At 48.1% G+C, this 21,188-nt stretch overlaps 5 protein-coding genes across 8 annotated transcripts; 1 reads left to right on the top strand and 4 right to left on the bottom strand.

Moving 5' to 3' along the window:
• The first annotated feature begins 596 nt into the window (after positions 1–596).
• LOC127752538 (cellulose synthase-like protein D1) lies at positions 597–5,263 on the top strand. The gene is made up of 3 exons (XM_052277944.1): positions 597–732; positions 1,107–3,918; positions 4,006–5,263. Exons 2-3 carry the CDS (start codon positions 1,243–1,245, stop codon positions 4,711–4,713), a joined length of 3,384 nt encoding a protein of 1,127 aa, XP_052133904.1. The 5' UTR covers positions 597–732; positions 1,107–1,242; the 3' UTR covers positions 4,714–5,263.
• LOC127752539 (putative pentatricopeptide repeat-containing protein At1g16830) lies at positions 5,255–10,585 on the bottom strand. 4 transcript variants are annotated; one of them, XM_052277948.1, is made up of 6 exons: positions 8,354–10,585; positions 6,841–7,042; positions 6,539–6,629; positions 6,286–6,365; positions 6,038–6,202; positions 5,255–5,765 (listed from the first exon to the last, which is right to left on the bottom strand). In XM_052277948.1, the coding sequence occupies exon 1, from the start codon at positions 10,438–10,440 to the stop codon at positions 8,545–8,547; it is 1,896 nt and encodes a 631-aa protein (XP_052133908.1). In that variant the 5' UTR covers positions 10,441–10,585; the 3' UTR covers positions 5,255–5,765; positions 6,038–6,202; positions 6,286–6,365; positions 6,539–6,629; positions 6,841–7,042; positions 8,354–8,544. The 4 variants fall into 4 exon arrangements, with proteins under 4 accessions (XP_052133908.1, XP_052133907.1, XP_052133906.1 ...); XM_052277947.1 differs by having other exon boundaries at positions 6,519–6,629; XM_052277946.1 differs by adding an exon at positions 7,164–7,304 and having other exon boundaries at positions 6,286–6,629.
• Positions 10,586–11,791: 1,206 nt separating this feature from the next.
• Positions 11,792–14,051, bottom strand: LOC127752491 (probable methyltransferase At1g29790). The gene has a single exon (XM_052277887.1). It carries the CDS (start codon positions 14,012–14,014, stop codon positions 12,818–12,820), a length of 1,197 nt encoding a protein of 398 aa, XP_052133847.1. The 5' UTR covers positions 14,015–14,051; the 3' UTR covers positions 11,792–12,817.
• Positions 14,052–14,385: 334 nt separating this feature from the next.
• Positions 14,386–17,949, bottom strand: LOC127752490 (plastidal glycolate/glycerate translocator 1, chloroplastic-like). Its single transcript, XM_052277886.1, has 8 exons — positions 17,703–17,949; positions 17,255–17,564; positions 16,865–17,126; positions 16,387–16,502; positions 16,143–16,252; positions 15,766–15,943; positions 15,311–15,440; positions 14,386–14,572 (listed from the first exon to the last, which is right to left on the bottom strand). Exons 1-8 carry the CDS (start codon positions 17,844–17,846, stop codon positions 14,386–14,388), a joined length of 1,437 nt encoding a protein of 478 aa, XP_052133846.1. The 5' UTR covers positions 17,847–17,949.
• Positions 17,950–18,210: 261 nt separating this feature from the next.
• LOC127752492 (choline-phosphate cytidylyltransferase 2-like) lies at positions 18,211–20,848 on the bottom strand. Its single transcript, XM_052277888.1, has 8 exons — positions 20,515–20,848; positions 20,261–20,374; positions 19,691–19,786; positions 19,542–19,584; positions 19,298–19,453; positions 19,092–19,160; positions 18,862–18,972; positions 18,211–18,739 (listed from the first exon to the last, which is right to left on the bottom strand). Exons 1-8 carry the CDS (start codon positions 20,697–20,699, stop codon positions 18,644–18,646), a joined length of 870 nt encoding a protein of 289 aa, XP_052133848.1. The 5' UTR covers positions 20,700–20,848; the 3' UTR covers positions 18,211–18,643.
• Between the last annotated feature and the right edge of the window lie 340 nt (positions 20,849–21,188).

Here is a 21,188-nt window from a genome sequence, read left to right on the forward strand (position 1 = left end):
CAGGACCTTGGAGACGGCGCAACATTTATTCAAGGATTGTCCATTCACGCGAGAAATTTGGGACAAAATAATGGCTAGGATGAACCACAACCAACCCTTCCCGGTGCACAATCCGGACGAGAGTCTAGTTGACTGGTGGGAATCAAGAACAAAGCAACAAAGCAAATGTCAAAGTAAAGGGACGCAGTCACTGCACATGCTCTTGAGTTGGGAAATCTGGTGCGAGAGGAACAGGCGAGTTTTCAAAGATAAAGAACTTCAAATCCCTCAACTAACGGCAAGAATAATGGACGAAATACATACATGGTCGGCATGTGGGGCAAAAAATCTTGCGAGAATAGCGCCTTAACCTCTCATCTTTTGTTGTAATTTTCCTTTTTTTCTGCTCTCCTCCCCCTGTCTTTCCCCTTGTCACCATTGGTGCCATTTGTATAGTGATCTTCTGAAATATAAAACCAGCTAAGCTGGCTAAGGTTTAAAAAAAAAAAGAATTAAGGAAGCAAACGATCGAGCAGGAGGGAGGCCATGAAGGGAGCACCACGCTCGCTGCATTTGGACCTTCAAATAACACTACGCCCTCTGATTTCTTTCGACATCTCTCCTCTTCTCTTGCACTGCGGCTTCCACTGAATTCTTTCTTTCTTGGACCTATCTGCTGTTTCTCTCTCTCAGACTACCCAAATTAAACTCGTCCACCTGCAATGCATTGCCCCACCTGAAGAGGACCAACAGGTATCGATTGATTCTTCTTCTTCTTCTTCACCTGATTTGTTCATGTTTTGGTCGATCAATTGCCACTACAAATTAAACTAGCTTGATACTGTATGTAATGTTAGTAATCCTCGATCGATTCTCAGGGGGCTATTATAATGTTGCATGCAAAATAGGAATGTACCAATTCGGCCAGTAAATTACTGCAAGTTTTCAACCCGCCTGCATCTAATTTGTTTCCATTTCCATTTAAGAAGCAGAGTCACATTTTTCCTATTATTAGGACTGATGATTTTGGATCGCCATTACTGGGGTCGGGTCAAAGCCACCCAAAATATGCTTGATGCCTGAATTGCTGATGCTTGATTCAATTCATTCCTATTCAAATTTTCTAGCTAGCTAGCTGCATCACGTTGATCGGCGGCGAGACAAGCTAGCTAGCTATACTCTCTTCTTGTTGTTGTTACCAATACCATACCAACACAAGAGAAGAGAGAAACATAGCAGAGCAGGGGAGCTAGGTGTTCGATCATGGCGTCGAAGGGCATCCTCAAGAACGGCGGTAAGCCGCCGACAGCGCCATCGTCGGCGGCGCCCACGGTGGTGTTCGGTCGGCGGACGGACTCGGGGCGATTCATCAGCTACTCCCGCGACGACCTTGACTCGGAGATCAGCAGCGTGGACTTCCAGGACTACCACGTCCACATCCCCATGACGCCGGACAACCAGCCCATGGACCCTGCCGCCGGCGACGAGCAGCAGTACGTGTCCAGCTCGCTCTTCACCGGCGGGTTCAACAGCGTGACACGCGCGCACGTGATGGAGAAGCAGGCGTCGTCGGCGAGGGCGACAGTGTCGGCGTGCATGGTGCAGGGGTGCGGGTCCAAGATCATGCGCAACGGGCGCGGCGCCGACATCCTCCCCTGCGAGTGCGACTTCAAGATCTGCGTGGACTGCTTCACCGACGCCGTCAAGGGCGGCGGCGGCGTGTGCCCGGGGTGCAAGGAGCCGTACAAGCACGCGGAGTGGGAGGAGGTGGTGTCGGCGTCCAACCACGACGCCATCAACAGGGCGCTGTCGCTGCCGCACGGGCACGGGCATGGCCCCAAGATGGAGAGGCGGCTGTCGCTGGTGAAGCAGAACGGGGGGGCGCCCGGCGAGTTCGACCACAACCGCTGGCTCTTCGAGACCAAGGGCACCTACGGCTACGGCAACGCAATCTGGCCCGAGGACGACGGCGTGGCGGGGCACCCCAAGGAGCTGATGAGCAAGCCATGGCGGCCGCTGACCCGCAAGCTCCGGATCCAGGCGGCGGTGATCAGCCCGTACAGGCTGCTGGTCCTGATCCGGCTGGTGGCGCTGGGGTTGTTCCTGATGTGGCGCATCAAGCACCAGAACGAGGACGCCATCTGGCTGTGGGGGATGTCCATCGTGTGCGAGCTGTGGTTCGCCTTGTCGTGGGTGCTGGACCAGCTGCCCAAGCTGTGCCCCATCAACCGCGCCACCGACCTGAGCGTGCTCAAGGACAAGTTCGAGACGCCCACGCCGAGCAACCCCACCGGCAAGTCCGACCTCCCCGGGATCGACATCTTCGTCTCCACCGCCGACCCGGAGAAGGAACCCGTGCTGGTGACGGCCAACACCATCCTCTCCATCCTGGCCGCCGACTACCCCGTCGACAAGCTGGCGTGCTACGTGTCCGACGACGGCGGGGCGCTGCTGACGTTCGAGGCCATGGCGGAGGCGGCGAGCTTCGCCAACCTGTGGGTGCCATTCTGCCGGAAGCACGAGATCGAGCCGAGGAACCCCGACAGCTACTTCAACCTCAAGAGGGACCCGTTCAAGAACAAGGTTAAGGGCGACTTCGTCAAGGACAGGCGGCGGGTGAAGCGGGAGTACGACGAGTTCAAGGTCCGCGTCAATGGCCTCCCCGACGCCATCCGCCGCCGCTCCGACGCGTACCACGCCCGCGAGGAGATCCAGGCCATGAACCTGCAGAGGGAGAAGATGAAGGCCGGCGGCGACGAGCAGCAGCTGGAGCCGATAAAGATCCCCAAGGCGACGTGGATGGCGGACGGCACGCACTGGCCGGGGACGTGGCTGCAGGCGTCGCCGGAGCACGCGAGGGGCGACCACGCGGGGATCATACAGGTGATGCTAAAGCCTCCCAGTCCCAGTCCCAGCAGCAGCGGCGGCGACATGGAAAAGAGGGTGGATTTGTCGGGCGTGGACACCCGGCTGCCGATGCTGGTGTACGTGTCGCGGGAGAAGCGGCCGGGGTACGACCACAACAAGAAGGCGGGCGCCATGAACGCGCTGGTGCGGGCGTCGGCGATCATGTCCAACGGGCCGTTCATCCTCAACCTGGACTGCGACCACTACGTGTACAACTCCAAGGCGTTCCGGGAGGGGATGTGCTTCATGATGGACCGCGGCGGCGACCGCCTCTGCTACGTCCAGTTCCCGCAGCGCTTCGAGGGCATCGACCCCTCCGACCGCTACGCCAACCACAACACCGTCTTCTTCGACGTCAACATGCGCGCCCTCGACGGCCTCCAGGGCCCCGTCTATGTCGGAACTGGCTGCCTCTTCCGCCGCATCGCGCTCTACGGCTTCGACCCGCCCAGGTCCAAGGACCACACCACCCCGTGGTCCTGCTGCCTGCCACGTCGCCGCCGAACAAGATCCCAGCCCCAGCCCCAGGAGGAGGAGGAGGAGACGATGGCCCTCCGCATGGACATGGACGGCGCGATGAACATGGCGAGCTTCCCCAAGAAGTTCGGCAACTCGAGCTTCCTGATCGACTCCATCCCGGTGGCGGAGTTCCAGGGACGGCCGCTGGCGGACCACCCGTCGGTGAAGAACGGGCGGCCGCCGGGGGCGCTGACGATCCCGCGGGAGACGCTGGACGCGTCGATCGTGGCGGAGGCGATCAGCGTGGTGTCGTGCTGGTACGAGGAGAAGACGGAGTGGGGGACGAGGGTGGGTTGGATATACGGGTCGGTGACGGAGGACGTGGTCACCGGCTACCGCATGCACAACCGGGGGTGGAAGTCCGTCTACTGCGTCACCCACCGCGACGCCTTCCGCGGCACCGCCCCCATCAACCTCACCGACCGCCTCCACCAGGTCCTCCGATGGGCCACTGGCTCCGTCGAGATCTTCTTCTCACGCAACAACGCACTCTTCGCTTCCTCAAAGATGAAGGTACCTAGCTTGCTATTCGATCGATTATTTTTCTTCTTCTTCTTCTTCCGCTGCCGCCAAACAAACAATTATCCATTGCATTTGCAGGTTCTCCAGCGCATCGCTTACCTCAACGTTGGCATCTACCCCTTCACCTCCGTCTTCCTCATCGTCTACTGCTTCCTCCCGGCGCTCTCCCTCTTCTCGGGGCAGTTCATCGTGCAGACGCTCAACGTCACCTTCCTCACCTACCTGCTCATCATCACCATCACGCTCTGCCTCCTGGCCATGCTGGAGATCAAGTGGTCCGGCATCGCGCTGGAGGAGTGGTGGCGGAACGAGCAGTTCTGGCTCATAGGCGGAACCAGCGCCCACCTCGCCGCCGTCCTGCAGGGCCTTCTCAAGGTCATCGCCGGCATCGAGATCTCCTTCACCCTCACCTCCAAGCAGCTCGGCGACGACGTCGACGACGAGTTCGCCGAGCTCTACGCGGTCAAGTGGACGTCCCTCATGATACCGCCGCTCACCATCATAATGATCAACCTCGTCGCCATCGCCGTCGGCTTCAGCCGCACCATCTACAGCACCATCCCGCAGTGGAGCAAGCTTCTCGGTGGAGTCTTCTTCAGCTTCTGGGTCCTCGCGCATCTCTACCCCTTCGCCAAGGGCCTCATGGGCAGGAGGGGAAGGACACCCACCATCGTCTACGTCTGGTCTGGCCTCGTCGCCATCACCATCTCCTTGCTCTGGATTGCAATCAAGCCTCCTTCTGCACAAGCCAACTCACAGCTAGGAGGATCCTTCTCTTTCCCCTGATATACATATATTCTCATCCCACACACCCAATCCAGACTACCTGTCTCTCTGCTATCTGCTTGCTTAGGATTCATTCATATGCTAGCTGGTCGATCGAGCTACCGCAGCCTAGGGAACATGATCATATCACCCACAGTTTGTTTGCTTCATGGAGCAAACTGCACTTCACCCCAGTCCAGATCTGCTTCTTCACAGCGAGTGAGATCACTATTTTTGCTTGTTTGTGATTTTTTTTTCTAAAATTGTTTAGAGCTCATTGTCATTTGAATGGCATTCCTAGAAAAGGGAGAAAGAAAAGACACTTGACATCAACACAGGTGTAATACATTGTTACTAGAGAATCGGCAATATAATGTTACTAGAGTATCCAAGCTCGGAACTTGGAACCTGTTCCTATTAAGTCTGTAAAAAGAAACCACACGTTTGACAACATTTCTTCTATTTTTGTCAAAAAGGTTGAGGAACAAAGTAAACTAAGACCATGGCCGATGGAAGCTATACCCTCATGAAAAAGGAGATGCCAAGTGGGATGAAATCACACTTGTTACATAAGCCACAGCTCCATCTTATTTTTGCATTTCAGCACCTGTCAGTCGATTACATTTTCCATTTAAATCCTCGGATTTTCTATTCATATATAAGTCCAATATTTGTAGTACGCCCCCCAAAAATCACAAACATGTATAAAGGCTCACCCCGTCCCTCCTCCCCGTCTTCCTCCGCCTCCCCTTCCCTTTCTCCGGCGACGCCACCTTCCCTTTCTCCGGCGACGCCACCTCTCCCCTCTCTCTCTTCGGCGACACCGCTAAGAAGGTGGGCGGAGGTGGGGATCAACGTGGCAATGGCGGATCGAGGCGGCAGAGGTGGGGATCGACACGGCAATGCTCGGTGTGGCCGAGTAGCAGGACCGGCGGTGGCCGTTAGTGGCAGATCGGGTAGTCGGTAGTTGGCGGAGCTTCCCGGGTAGGCCCTTCTTCTCCCCCATTCACTCCCTCGCCATCTTCTTCCCCGATGCGGGAGTTAGTTGACCGCAACGGCGCAGGTTTTGTACCCTGCCATAAAGAAGAGGTCAGAAATCATGAGTTGAATTGATGGCATAATCAATGTACAAAATTAGAAAGAAGAAACCTTAAGATTCAATCCTTATCGAAACAAAGACCTATAAGTTTAGCAGGGATTTGTTCATAGTGAGTGTTAACGTGGCAGTTCCTTTTGAGCATTTCTTACAGTAATCTCGGTATAGGTCCAGCAATATAAGCATTAGATTCTTTCTGACAGTCAGAGATACATAAAACAAAAGTTTAAGTGAGGCACTGTATAGAACCTGCAGTAGCGAGAAATAACAACAGTTTGTGGCTTCTCTGCTGCCTGCAATATCAGCTCAGAAGGAACTGATCTTAGATTTGATTTGGCCCTAAATTGCAGGATGCAAAACCAGCTTGCATTCTAACTTTGACATCAAAATCCAATAACCTCTCTTCAAGTGATGCTGCCAAATAAATCAAAACTTCAGCATGAAGATGCCAATATAGAACTCTGAACAAAAGAACAGATAAAAAGAAGCAGCCTTACTAAGAATATCTTTTTTTTCATTTCCTGATGTCACGGCCATGTAACAGGCTTTTGCTGCATCACGTGCAAAAACTCTTACTCTGCAGATATGTCAGATAATCTCTTAAAAAATTCCATTAAAACTAGTTGGTTTTCTTGACCAAAATAAAGATGAGATACAAGCCCCCAAATCAGGGGAACTGCCTCCAACCGGATATCTGGTCACTCTAAGCAAGCAGAGAGTACGTAATTACAGAATAACTGAGTGCAGCACATTTTCCAATAGCAAGATCTTCTTGGAAGATATGGACTGTTTGTTTCAGCAAGGTCTGCAAATGTGCTGATAAAGAGCCTAAACATCTCTCCTGAGAAAAAGGAGTTAAAAAGTGTTATGAGAGTGTGGTCCTTGTTCAAATTTTCTGCCACTAAATATAATTGCTAAAGTTCAAACATTATTAATATTTCAGAAATCCTGTTCAAAAATGGTCATCAGGTATCAGTATGTCAGTAATGGAAACAGTCGAAGAAATCAGCAATACCCAATCATCCGTGTCAAAGGTGGATCAGGTTAGATACCTTAAATATTTCATCACTAAAAGGTGGATCAGGTGCAAGGACCTGCATAACTTCAATAAAGCAAGCTGGAACGAAAAGTTTGACATTCTTTTCTTATGGTCAAGTAAAGTGATCTTGACCAGAGATTTACTCCAAGGATGTAGTCATGTAGAGCCTCCTCCGGAGAGGATTGGATCAACTCTGATAAAGCAATTTCAGCTTGCTGCAGACAATATCAGAAGCAGTTATAGAAGTACAGAATAAATATATTCAGAGAAAAGATAATGCAAAGAAACAGTTGGTCAGCAACAAATTATAAAGCCAAGAACATCAATTCATATTACTTGAACTTATCGTCGTTAAAGTGATGCCAGTTAAGTATTTGCATGTTCATCGCAAGCTCTATGGCTACTTCAAAATCGCAGGAAGATCAAGTTAAGCCACCGAGTCCTCTATGGTTCCACTGTATGCCATTTAGAATATTCCTACAGCAAAACTAATTTCAACAATAAGGAAAAAATTCCTTACTAATCAATTTACCATAAGTATCATATATCCTCAGTTCTCCACTGAGTTGACACTAAATCCATAAGTCAGATACTTACTCTGACAAGCTCTATTGACTAAAACAGTTGGTATGGACAAATGAAAAAAACATACAAGGCAAAATAAAAAAAAAAATCCCATATGCAATTTTTGGTTGTTTGAATATTAGACATGTAAATGTTTGATCTACATAAATAATCATCCTTACAGACACCATCTCCACACAAACTCTGCTCCAATCATTTGACAACCCCCTAATGTAGATAATCAAAGGGTTTGCTAAATACGAATTCCATCTGAGCTTTTGTTATCAGTATACATATACGAGGTTCAGTACTGAAGTTTGTATATTTTCCTTCTATATCGGAGATGATTTCCTGAATTATTTGAAAGGTTATTGAAATCATCTGTTTATTCTCTCTAACACAAATAAGATTGTTTTTTACTGAAAGAAAACCATTCAGCACGTATAGCAGTGTCAAGCCTTGGAGCTGATTGCTAGTGTTCATTCTTTTTGACATGTGGAACAAAACTTTGAACTCCCGCCAAATGATAAAAAATGGTCAAGTTACAAAACATAAATTCATAAAGATGTAGTTTACAGGCTGTTCAGGTCAAACCATGGACGGAGGCAAGCCTAGAGCAGATAGAGCTTGAGCCCTAAGCTTGCCTCCGTAATAATGTTTAAATCATCTTAAATCACAATGTAAATTTTGGAGAAAAACAATAACCCATTAGTTCAGCCCTAGCTGAGCCTATGTGGCAGGACACAAAAAGCAGGTAAGTCTTTCTTTTTAATTTATTACTTGCAGATTTTTTTTGCATTTCTGTGTGTCTCAGCACTGAGTGAGAATTGTGACCAATGTTCTATAGCAAATATAAGATGAATGCAATAGGAGGGATCTTGTTTCTTTCCTGCAATCAAATCCTTCTTTTTAAATAAGAATGTACTAAGTGGTGATATCACAGGGAAAGAGAAAGTACATACCAACATAATGGCGGGGGGCATGTAATTGAGCAGCCTTTCAGTGGCCATGATAGGTATTTGTTAGATAGGCAATGGAGGGAGATAAATCATTGAAGATTTCACCAACCTTTAATAGTGTGTATCTGTATTTAATTATGCACCACCAAACTGAAGATGTACAGAAGCAGCATGGCTGTTTAGTTGAAAATTGACTATGAAGCTGAGCATGCAAGCAGATCATTAGTTGAGTCGGAATGATCATTTTCAGCAATGTTAGCATCCTCCAGAACATACTCATGGCCCATGGACTGAGAAATCAATGAGGAAGTTTTGGCACTAAGTTCCATGCCTAGATTAACCATTTCTCTTACCAAAGCAGTGGCTGAACTAATATGCTGCAACTTGATTAAGAACACAACCAGAATATTGTATGAGATACTATCCATCTCCACATCAGAACATTCCATTTCTCTTAAAAACCACTTGAGTGCATGTGTATCCCTGGTTCTACAAAGTCCACGAAGCATTATGTTGTATGTGCAAGTGTTGGAAGCCATTCCTGAACGCTTCATTTTGTCAAACAACATGCAAGCCTCTTCAATCAAATGAGCTTGTAGAAGGCCATGTAGAACAACAGTGTAGCACACAGCGTCGAGAGCATAATTTTGACGTACAGCCTCATTCAAAATCATTAGCGCCATACGGTTGTGGCCCTTTTTAACAAGGCCACAGAGGATTGCAGCATGAACATAAGCGTTTGAATCAGGATCACTTGAAACAATACTGTGGTAGACATTGATTGCATGATCAATCCTTCCCAACTGGCACAGACTGTCCAAAAGACCAACATAACTGTAGCTGTCAGGCCTGATGTCGCACTTAATCATATTGATGAAGAACTGCACGGCTTGAGATGGAAATCCAGATTTGCACAGAGCATTCAGCACAGAATTGCAGGCCACGAGATCATAAGGGATATCAGCTGAGTCCAGAAATAACCTAGGAAGAAGGCTTACATTCCGTGACAAATGCAACGCGCGGACTAAAGTAGATAAAGTGTATGCATCTGGCTTCATCTGGCTCTCGTGAAGATTTAAGTAAACGCCTAGGGCTGCATCATATCTCTTATCCTTGGTCATGCAGTCCATGAGAACATTATGGAGAACAAGATCTGGGCTGCAATTGGTGGATGACATGGATGCGAAAAGCTCAGTGGCAATGTCATGCCTTCCAGCACGATAGAGAGCTCTGACGATCGGCGTGTAGGTGACAACTGTGGGAGGAGAACCAGAAGCCAGCATCTTTGCCAGCATCCTGATAGCCTCATCTAGTTTTCCCTCGCGGCACAAACGAGCGATGAGACATGTCCACATGGCCGAAGTGAGCTGATATCCCGATACAAGTGTGAAGCCCAGAAGCTGCAGTAGCTCGGACGTGGCAGCAAGTTTAGTGCAGCAGGCAAAAACCGCATTGAGAGAGGCGGCGCTGGGGAGAAAACCCTGGTGCAGCATGGCTAAGAAGCAGGCCCGCACCCCTGGCCAGTTCCTGGACCTGCAAAGGTGGGTGAGGAGGATGGCGTAGGTAAGGTAGTTGGGCGAGGGATTGTCCCGTAGGAAGCAGAGCGCGGAGTGGTGGTGGCGCGTCCTGAGGAGGACGTCAAGGACGACGTTGCGAGCGAAGGCGTTGGGGTGGAAGCCCCAGAGGGGCATTTGGTCGAACAGCTGGAGCACGAGCGGGTAGATGCCCCCGCGCCAGTAGAGCCTGAGCAAGAGGAGGAAGGTGTGGGGGCGGATGGGGCAGCCGAGGGCGCGGAGCTGGTGAAGGATGGCGGGGGCGGTGCGGAGGCAGGAGGCGAGGCGGGCGGCAGCGGGGAGGAGGCGGTCGAAGGAGGAGGGAGGGTGGAAGTAGGCGGGGCAGCGGGCGCACCAGAGGAAGAAGGTGATGGCGAGGGCGTCGGAGGGACATCGGGAGACGGTGGCGTCGACGAGCCTTGGAGAGAGGCGCGGCGGCGGCGGCGGTGGGTGGGACCTGGGCCTGGTGGTGAAGAAGGCGGCGGCGGCGGCGGCAGCAGAGAGGCGCGGCGTCCGCGTGCGCGTGGCGTGGAGCATAGAAGCAGGAGGCAGCGAGGGGGAGATTACAAGGGGATCGCATTGCAAAGCAAGAGCGTGGTATTGTTGGTGCAGGCAAGTCGTCGTCGGCGGCGGCGGCGGCGGCAGCGAAGGCTCGCTCAAACGCCGGCGTCGGACGACTAGCCTAGCCACGGGCCACGTCTCGTCACAGCCCAGCAAACCATCATAGAAAGACCACGCCACACGGCCCACCACTCAGAGCGCTACTGTACTGTTTGTCCAGCCCAGCATAACCCAGCCCAATTCAATGGACGCGATTTCCGGTCGGAAAATCGGACGATGACGTCAGCGCCGCATGCATGTAAAACAAATTTAAACTAATTTTTCTCTTAAATTATTTATCCAAATCATGATCCGATTACACCATTTAATTTTTTGCAATTAAATCTTCAAAACAAGACCACACATAGATATATTCCGACGAAAAAAAATTAGCTTATTATTGAATTTTTTTTTAATGTTGCAGATGTTTCACCAGGTATATTGGAATTGTTTCGCTAAGTATATCGGAAATGTTTCAATCGTTTAAATTGAGTGTTGTTTCACCTTATATAAAAACAATGTTTCAGCAGATAGCAAAAGAATGTTTCAATTCACTACAACATTAGATCTATACATAGTGAAACATTGTGAATACACTAGGTGAAACATTTTTGGTGGAACAAAAAATAAAACGAATTTCTTTAATAGAGGGTTTCCAAAATATGTGGGCGATTTGTTGCAAAACAATGTTTCGTTCACTGCAACATTAGATCTATATATAGTGAAACATTGTGAGTACACTAGGTGAAACATTTTTTGTGAAACAAAAAATGAAACGAATTTCCTTAATAGAGGGTTTCCAAAATATGTGGGTGATTTGTTGTAATAGAGTTTATTTGTGGACACATGGTGGGCCAAGGGGAGTGCACGCGCACGCGCCCCTAGCATGCGCGCGCGCGGGGGGTGGGGGGAGCGCCCGATTTCTGCACACCCCCCCCCCCCTCCACCGGTCGCCCGACGATAATCATTATCGTAATTTAATACCTGCCGTGTGCAAATCATCAGGATCACGCCAATATAAGCGCCAACCATTTCAAAACTGTAGCAGAGCCAAACGGTTTTAACTCAACCTAAAAAGATAGCGCAGTAGGTTAAATTGCTCTTATAAAATGAACTAGAGTAGTGAAGCCGGTTTAAACTAGTCTACAACTCTATTCCGAACTTAGCTCTTCGAGTTAAATTTGGAAGTTTTAACTCCTGAGAAATAGACTTGAAATCAGCTCTTCGAGTTAAAATAGACTCTGAATCTTTCGACACAACGAAAGTCAGCAAGATTTTCGTGCTTCCATGTCTTGAACAAGGGGAATTTTTTTTCCCTAAACGAACCAGCACAAGACAATGTCAATTTCACTGTTTATAGTGGCACTAAAAGTATTTACAAGGAGTGTGAGAAGAAAAAGAAAAGGAGTTTCACAGGAACTAGGTTAACATTTTCACGAGTCTTTTCACTTCCGCCCGCGCCCAAGTTGTCGTTGGGAATTTTGTTGTGATGGAAGACTCGCTGGTTCCTTACTGTAGCAGAACCTAACATATAAACATGCAGCTTTCCATTGATGATCTCTGAGAGTGCGAGGGAATCCAGCAAAGAAGCTTCATTCCAAGTTCTCCAAATGAGTACTGCTATAAGTAGAACCTAGTTATACAACTCATGTACATCTAGAGATATACAACCACAGATCAATCAAATGAAAGTATGTTCATATGCGCCTGCAGCCATTTACAACCGTTGATTAAATTTAGTCGGACAATTGAGCTGTATGCATAGCAATTTCCTATCAAAATCGACCACACCACATCAGTTACTCCTAGAGCAATCAAATTCCTCATATCCTCCTTTCCCAAACAAGTGAGGAATATTATGAGCTCACTCCTAAAATTGAAGGTGCTACACTCGAAACAAATCGAGGCAGTGTGCATTTTGTAAACAAAAATGCGGCACTATCTCATCTGCGGTGTAGAGTTGACCTCTCTAATTTTTCTTTCCACCCTCTCCTGATGAAGTTGTCCTTCATCAAGATGTTATTCCGAAGCATAAGCCACAGGAAGATGTCAACTTTCAAAGCAAATTTGAGTGAGAAGGGGATTTGCATTCTTTTGCAGATGCGAGGCTTTCCTTATAAAATGATGATTCCACAGAGAAGTTACGTACAGTCCTTGGTAAAAAAAAGACCCCCAAATCAAATCAGTGCATCATCCTCATTGTTGAGCCTTGGCATTGGCATTCCTCTTTGAGCTTATTGCACAATTAAATTGATCACCTCAGTGACAGCCTTGTTCCAGGATCCCACCTACAATGGCAATGGCAATGAATCGATCAGGGCTTCTGCAGCAGGGCGGTGAGGTAGACGTGGTCATGCTTGGCTCCGGGTGGCGCCGTGGGCGTGGGTGTGGTCTTGTCGGCGACGGCCCACTTGAGGGTCTTGTAGCCGAGGCGGCGCAGCATGGGTTGGTAGACGGCGGCGAGGTCAGGGCGGCGGCACCAGAAGTGGTCGACCCAGAGCAGGCCGCGGGGGCGCAGCACCCTGTCGGCGTCGTACCACAGGAACTCCAGCGCCGCCTCCGGGATCCAGCGGTTCACGGCGTGCCCCGCCCGCACCAGGTCCATGGTGGCGTCCCCCACCGGGAAGCGCTGCTGCAGCGGCGCGTGCAGCGGCACCACCCCGCGCGCCGCCGCCGCCTCCGAGTAGGGCGCCCCGAGGTCCATAGTGGTGGTGAGCACGGTGGCGTTGGCCGCCCGCTTGAGGCGCGCCGCCAGCGTCCCCGTCCCGCCGCCCACGTCCAGCCCCAGCCGGATTGGCCCCGCGCGGCTGAGCGATGCCAGGCGCAGCAGCTGCGGCACCGTGAGGTCGAGGGGCCCCTCCGCCCGCAGGAAGCGCGCGGCCTCCGTGCGCGCGAGGTCGAAGCCGAGCGAGGGCGGGAGGCAGGAGAAGGAGGTGCATTTGGCCCCCGGAGGCCAGCGGACGGCGGAGTCCGGGAGCGGGGAGAAGGGATCGGTGGGCAGATTATTCAGGTTGTGAGAAGACGAGATCGAAGATGATGAGAAGCACCTTCGCCTGGGCAGCGGGTGGCAGCCGCGGAGGATGAGGGGCTCGGCGAGGGAGAGGGCGTCGTCGGGGCAGGGGGAGAAGGGCGTGTAGGACATGAATCGGTGGAGGAGGTCCGGGTGGGCTGAGCAGGCGGAGGCGAGGGGCGCCAGGCGGGAGTAGAGGAGGAGCTCCGGTGGCGGCGGCGGAGGCGGGGGCGTGGAGGAGCGGAGGTGGTTGAGTTGGGAGACGGTGGCGCGGATGGCGGTCAGCTGGCGGAGGAGCTGCTCGTCCTGGGCCTGGGCCTGGTGCGCCGCCGGCAAGAGGAGGGGCGGTGCGGTGGATGCGCGGGTGGAGAGGTGGTAGAGGGACAGCAGGTTGGTGGCAACCATGGAGAGTAGGAAGGCGATGTTGAGGCTGCTGGAGCTGGAGGCCGTCGTCTTCCTCATCGCCGGCACCCCATCCAGATGTGAATCCGCCATGCCCATGCCCAGAGTGAGTTGTCGGTGAATACAAGAGTGTGGCGCCTCTCTCTGCTTTCTTGATCTGCTCTGCTCTGCTAATAATAATAAAATCACTTTGACTTGTGTTGACTCTTGTCTGCTTAATTTGATTTTGATGATGCTGCATTCGCTTTAACTGCAATCAGCTGCTTCATTCCACCAAGTCCAGGTCCTCCCTTACAAAAATTAATTACATATACAAATAGTTCTCCCTTCCATATTACTCCTACCATATATACGTGTCTCTGTATATACAGTATTTATTCGGTCGTAGGATTATTAATCACAATATCAATCTGTACTGGGTCTGTTTTTCATGAATAGTGACAGACAAACAAATATATATCCAAATAATACTAGTAAGAAATGTGTTGTGTTTGTGAGGCAGAGGCATCGCCAGCTATGAAGACTAAGCTGTGCCTGATCGCCGGAAGAGTGCAAAATAACGAGGCGACGACCCCCGTTAGGGCGTAGGCGATGGCGCAGAAGGGCAACGCTTCAGGCTCCTTGGCTGACACCGCTGCCGTTCCCAGTCCATGGGCACTGCATGTATGTATGGATCAGATTGCACGTCTAACATCATTCTCTTATTTATCAATTACTACTCCCTCCATTTCATATTACAAGACATTTTAACTTTAGTTAAAGTTAAACTTATTTAAATTTGACCAAGTTTATAACAAAAAAGTAACAACATTTTTAACCCAAGACAATTTTATTATGAAAATATATTCAATTTTATTTTGATAAAATTAATTTAGTGTTATAAATATTACTATATTTGTCTATAAACTTAGTTAAATTTAAAACAGTTTAACTTTAATCAAAATCAAAACGTCTTATAGCCTGAAACATAGGGTATTATGCAATTAAACAATAAACATCCATCATCACACAAAGCAAACACACGCCTAGCAATTTCTCCTTTTACCAGATCTTCGTATATTTGGTCGTAGTAGCCATGTAATCCACTCCTTACTACTTTGAGGCACGTCAAAAGTTCGACGTGAAAACCCACATTTAGAGCAAGTATAATAGTAGGCTATAAGCCGGCTAAATACTGAGGTGGAGGAGAGAAGAGAGGAGAGAGAGAAAAAACGGGCTGTAAACTTATAGCCGGCTCGAACACAAGAACCAAAAAATTCTATGAGAAAGATAAGTGAGTCATATATTAATTGTAAAGAGCTAACTATTATATGGTTACGCTGAGAGAAGCTACTAGAACCTTATAGCTAACAAATCAGCTGTATTATTACCGTTACTCTTATATTGTGATCCTACCTGGAAGCTGTCCCTATTCCTCGTGCGATGGGGTCTTTGAGGCGAAGCTTGTCCATCACTGCTTGCGCAAAATTTGCGCCGATCAGCCCCGTGAGGACAACCACCGCTGCGGTTACTGAAGTATTTACACCTGCCCACCCAACACACCATTATTATAGATGAATATTAATCTATATGCATTTCATTATTAATCTGTCGTTGGATACTAGCTATTCACTTTTTAACTTTGATAATATGTCTTATTTAAAAAAAAAATACACACATATATATACATACTTAAAGTACGGACACCATATTAGTAATGCATGTTACGATATAAATACAACTATATAGTTTTCATTAATCATAGGTAAATCGTCTAAAAGTTAATAATGGTTGAAATATCGATGATTTCATTTCATAGTGACAAAAGAAGCAAGGACGGAGGAGCTAATACAGATCGAGGAGGGACAAACCTTCAAAGAGAGAAACTACCCTCAAAGCTAATGCCACGGTTATACACCTGGGCAATATTGATATGGTCAATATTGGCTCTAGCTCTACCACTCGTCCTAGGATGGCAGTTGAGTATAACGAGAATGTTGATGCCACAGCGATTGATGTGAAAATTTCCGCTGCATGCCTCCTTACAAGCTGAAATATTATATTATCCAACACAAAAACATTAATTAATTACTCCTTGGTTGGATGCATGGTTAATTAGCTAGCCAACAGCTAGACACACTCGTCTCGCAACAAATTAAACAGAGAGCTTCGAATATGATCATGTCACAACATATATAACCATATGCTAACTACTAGTAATACTACTAACTGAGAGAAGGGTACCTACCTTTCTCTGCTTGAACATTGAAAATGCAAACGATATGATGACAGACCCAAGAAATCCCATGAGGATGTCACCAGCTCCTGGATTTGACGGAGACTCTGTGAGGTAATCACCTGGACAACCATACATACATATATATTTGAGAGCATTATATATATAGGATAAAACTGATCAGGGAGCACGACTTTGCGATTGATGCAATTTGATTATAGGAGTATCGATCAGGGTTGGGGGTTAAGCCTAGAACCTAGCACAGCATCCACTCCAGACCGGGAGAGATACCCATATGCTACTGCCGCCAAATCTGCAGAAAGTGCACAACAGATGATTGGGTGTAGCACTTTCTTGACACCAGATGGTAACCTGTGAGAATTATATTGAACGTTAGAGAAATTAATATAACGGAGTAAACTAGGTTGCACGCTAAAATTTGAATTTTAAAATTTTGATCTTAGAGTTGATGTTGAAGTTTTCTCAAGTAGTAGTAGGTAGTAGTAGTTTTCTTTTTCAATAGTGCGGGATTTTAATCGCTATCAAGATAGATATAGAAGTTTGTTTTTTTTATTTTTTATTTAGAAACACAGTGCAATGTTTTATTAATTATTATAGGTACTTTATGTATGACTCATATATATTTGCACTAAATTTTGAGATGAGGTTAATGAACAAAAGGTTATGTTTAAAGTCAAGAATAAAGAGAGAGTAAATATAAAATGGAGTAGTACCGGGAACCAAGGATGTAACCGAAAACAGTGGAAGCAAGCAAGAAAGGAAGGCATGTTGTTGCGGTGGTACCAAGCGCAGTGGGGGAAACATATGCAACAGCAAAGGAAGCAACAAAGACAGCAGCCCAGGCCCAGAATTCAAGCGGCCCGAAAGGAGACGGTCTCTTCATGGGCTCAGCTGGTATAAGCTGTGTCTTCACTATCCTTCTCACACTCAGCGCCGTGTAACCAGCCACCACCAGTGAAGCAAACCAGCCACCAACTAGTAAATTATTAATATTAAAAGAAGAAAATTCATGAGCAGAGCAGAGTCATGTCGATCATCTGTACGTACGTGGAACGAATTATAAATTAAGAAGAGTAGTGTTAGTTACAGTAGTTAATTATTACATGTGATGAAGAGGATCTTGAGGGCAGAAGCAGGCGAGACGTCCCTGACGGCAAGCGGCAGGACGACGAGGGAGGGGACGAAGAAGAGGGGCAGCCACCTGTGGATGAAGACGGTGGCGGGGTCGAAGAAAGCCATGAATCCGTTGGCGAGCGAAGGAGGTAGGAGGAGGAGGAGGGCGAAGACGCAGAACATGGCGAAGAGGGCGCTGGGGAACTTGATGGAGGCGGCTGCGAAGGCCTGCTCCACCAACTTGTCGGCGGCGACCAATATGCCCAGCGACACCACCAGCTGCGCCATATTCCGCACAAGCTGCATGCGCCATCTATTATTTCAAATCATACTTCTTACTTACTACGCGTATGTGATAGATAGATAGATAGATGAACGAATTAATGCAGGTGATCTGATCGATCACAGAGTGAGTTAATTAAAGAAGAAATTGTTCACGGTGCGCAGCCCACAATGGGCGGTGGCGGCGTCTTCTCCGACTCCGACTCCGACGGCGATGAGGTGGTGGTTTAGATCGTCAACAGCCATGGAGACGGAATGCTCGGGAGCAGGAGGAGAGGAGAGAAGGCCTAGCTCGATCATATATACTACTCCAATTCCAATATCGATGCGTGCGGGCGGCGACCGGTGGAGGTCGGCAGCGACGGGGGCAAGGAGAAGGCGCAAATCATCATTCAATAATGCACTGCACTGCACGGGGGCGGCCTCTTCCTGCCAGGCCCAACTGCCGTCACTGTTCCATACGTACGATTTGCTTCGTTTTCCTCCTCTCATCCCCTTCCCCTCCCTCAAACACTAGCCTCTCTCGCTATCTGGAGTAAACTCCCTTCCCTCGCCGGCCACTAGAAGACTATTCATTCAATTTCTGGGATTGGGATTGCTGGCCACAACTTGGGAGGACAGATAAACACACACCAACAATGGATAGATAATACTACACAGGTACTAATAAGTAAATTACTAGTAGTAGTATAAGATCACTCTGCTTGTGTTGTGCTTTCAGCCAGCGTCAACATCTCTCCCTCCTCTCGACATTACAGACAAAACCCAAGGGAAGAGAACAACAACACTACAGTACCACTCAACTTCATCTGTCCAACGCCTACTACACACTCTGGATTATGCACCAAACGCCTCTGCTATAGACATTTGTATACAAGGAAACCAACACCCCCACCCCCCGCAAAAAAATAAACAAGAAACAAAGCCTCTCCCATGTAATTAAGCTGTAACAACTCGTACAAGCATCACATTCCATGACACAAGCACACACTTACACTATAACCGCCAACCAAGAAGGCATCTTCACTACATTTCTCGTCCGTGGTGACCCCAGGGCAGCTTACTCCAACTCAACGTCATCTCTCCTCTACAACTTATTACGCTGCCACCGGTTGCTGCATTAGACCCCCAATTATCCCTCTGCTTGTCTGCCTCCTCAATTTCTCCTGGATACGCCCCTTGATGGCAGTTTCCTGACCATACCAACGAGGAATCAGTGTTGGGTACCACGTCCAAATAATTTTGCATTTTACCCTCAATCTGGCTGTCGACGAATTCTCGGCAACCTTGTCTCAAGTTTCATGTATAAACTTACCATGTTGTGGCAGTGTTCCTCAAACTTCTCCAAGAAACCAGCAACCCAGCGATCTGCATTGGCCAACCATTCTTCATGATTTATTCCAGCTGTCTTCGCCACCGTTTGCAACTGCACCAAATAATTTACCCAACGGGTCAGGATATCTGTAAAGTCGTAAACACAAGGGGAACTCCCTGTCCTTCCATGTGACACAGCAGAAATATCTTAGAGTCACATGCATGGTTTACCTTTTCTTGATGCGCCTTTACAGTCTCTCGCAGTTTATTTATCTTCATGTTGACCTGGAGTTGCTTTTCCTGATAGAATGATAGTAAGAACCCATAAACAAGCATGTCATTACTTGCAAAAGCAGCAAAACCATGCAAATAATAAAAATGCATCTGAATTTGTCTGCAAGAAGATGAAGGTAAACCAACACAGAGATGAGACTAACCTTAACATAGCTTACGCCTAAATCTTTCCTTGTGTATCCACGTGCTAAATTCCTCATGACATACTGATTGTAGTCCTTCAATATCCTCATTATGAGGTCTGATGTGGATACACCGTCTGTCCGTTTCGTTTCCTTGAATTTGCCAATCTTTTTAACCTAAGTACATGAAGACAGCCATCAGTAAGGAGCAATGCAAGAGAAATATCTGTAGTTACTAGTAGCAGATATAGCTACTCTGACTTACAAATTCATAGACATCATTAGCAGCTCCACTAGTATCGGCATAACTGTGGCAAAAAAAAAGGAACTCTGGTCAGTTAAGCTGAAAGAGCACAGTATTAAAGGGACAAAAAATGGGAATTCGATAATAGTTGGTGTGCTGCTGAAACTTACGGCAGTGCATCATGAGCAACATAGTCAATCTGATGTTTGTCAATGAACTCTTGCGTGAGGACCCATGGAGCATCAGGAATGACCTCATCAACCCATCTAAGAAGGCAGACAATAATGAAGCTTGATATCAGCACAACACAAGAGGGAAGGAAAAAAATTGACTGATGTAAAAAAATTTCCAGGATCAGTGGAGCTATGAAAGTAGCTGAGAGGAGCAAGGTGAGAAGTAATTATGGAACCTAAATTTACAGCACTAAATTAGAGATTAAGAGGCCCCTTGAAATAAGTTAATCCAGAAATGTAGTTTGCAAAGAGCACAGCAGAAGGGAGACTCAAGCCGCGAGCATAATATTGTGGCTAGGAAAGGGAAATAGAAACGTTGGTGGCTTCCTTGTGTGCTTGTTAATCCAAATTCTGTTCTCTACGTGTTGATTAAGGAGTCTAGTCCAATCCAATGCAAATGCAGTTGTTGCATATATATTGATATGTAATACTAGAATCTAGTAAGAGCAGTTGATGAAAATCCATGTATGTATGTGGTAAGGTGAAGAAGGAAGGAAGGAGACGGACTTGCAGTGGCGAAGGGACTCGTATCGCTCATCCTGGGTCATGACGGTCTTGCCCTTGTAGCGGTTGGTGAGCTCGTCGTTGCAGCAGCCCACTAGCAGGTACGTGTTGGGGAACCTGCGATCGCCATGAGCAATCAGGAATTGGAATTGAACAGATCTCTCGATCTATTCTAACATAGAGGCCCAGATCCAAGAGAAATCGATCGGGGGGATCCATGTAATGTAATGTAAAGAAGAGAAGAGAGAGAAACTGACAGCAACTTGGCCTGCTCGAGGGCGCGGGCATGGCCGAAGTGGAAGAGATCGAAGATGCCGTCGGCGTAGACGCGGACAGGGCGGTCGGTGAGCTCCGGCGGCGGCGGTTGGGTTTGTGAAGTGGGCTTGGAGTTGGAGTTGGAGGGAGCCCTAGTCCGCTTTCTGGAATGCGAAACGCGCGCCATCGATAGATCAGATCCTTCCTCGTCGCCTCTGCCTCTCTCTACCTCAAAGTCCTCAACCGGATCGAGGAGAAGAAGAACCCCCTCCCTCTTCCCTATTTTGGACGATCGTGTCGACACGAGGGAGGGGATCCTCTCAATAAAAAGGGAACAAGACTCCGACTCCGACTCCGACTCCAGGTGGGTCACGCGTAATTTCTACACTACGCACTGTTAGTATCTCTCTCTTTAATATTTTACACATCATCAATTACTTACTCCCAACATATGCATAATCCGCCACCCGTCTCATGTTCTACTCGAATCGAATCACTGCTTCAAACACGCCTTCTTCGTCTCCTTTATTTCTTTTTTATTCATTTTATTATTATTATTATTATTAAGGTAAATTAAACACACGCACACACACACTCACATGACAACTTATATATGCGATACGATACGATGCGATGCGAGTGTATCATCTCCATTATACGCGCGAGGGCGAGGTTG

The sequence above is a fragment of the Oryza glaberrima genome, chromosome 10 (assembly GCF_000147395.1).
Source record: "Oryza glaberrima chromosome 10, OglaRS2, whole genome shotgun sequence".
Classification (NCBI taxonomy): domain Eukaryota; kingdom Viridiplantae; phylum Streptophyta; class Magnoliopsida; order Poales; family Poaceae; genus Oryza; species Oryza glaberrima.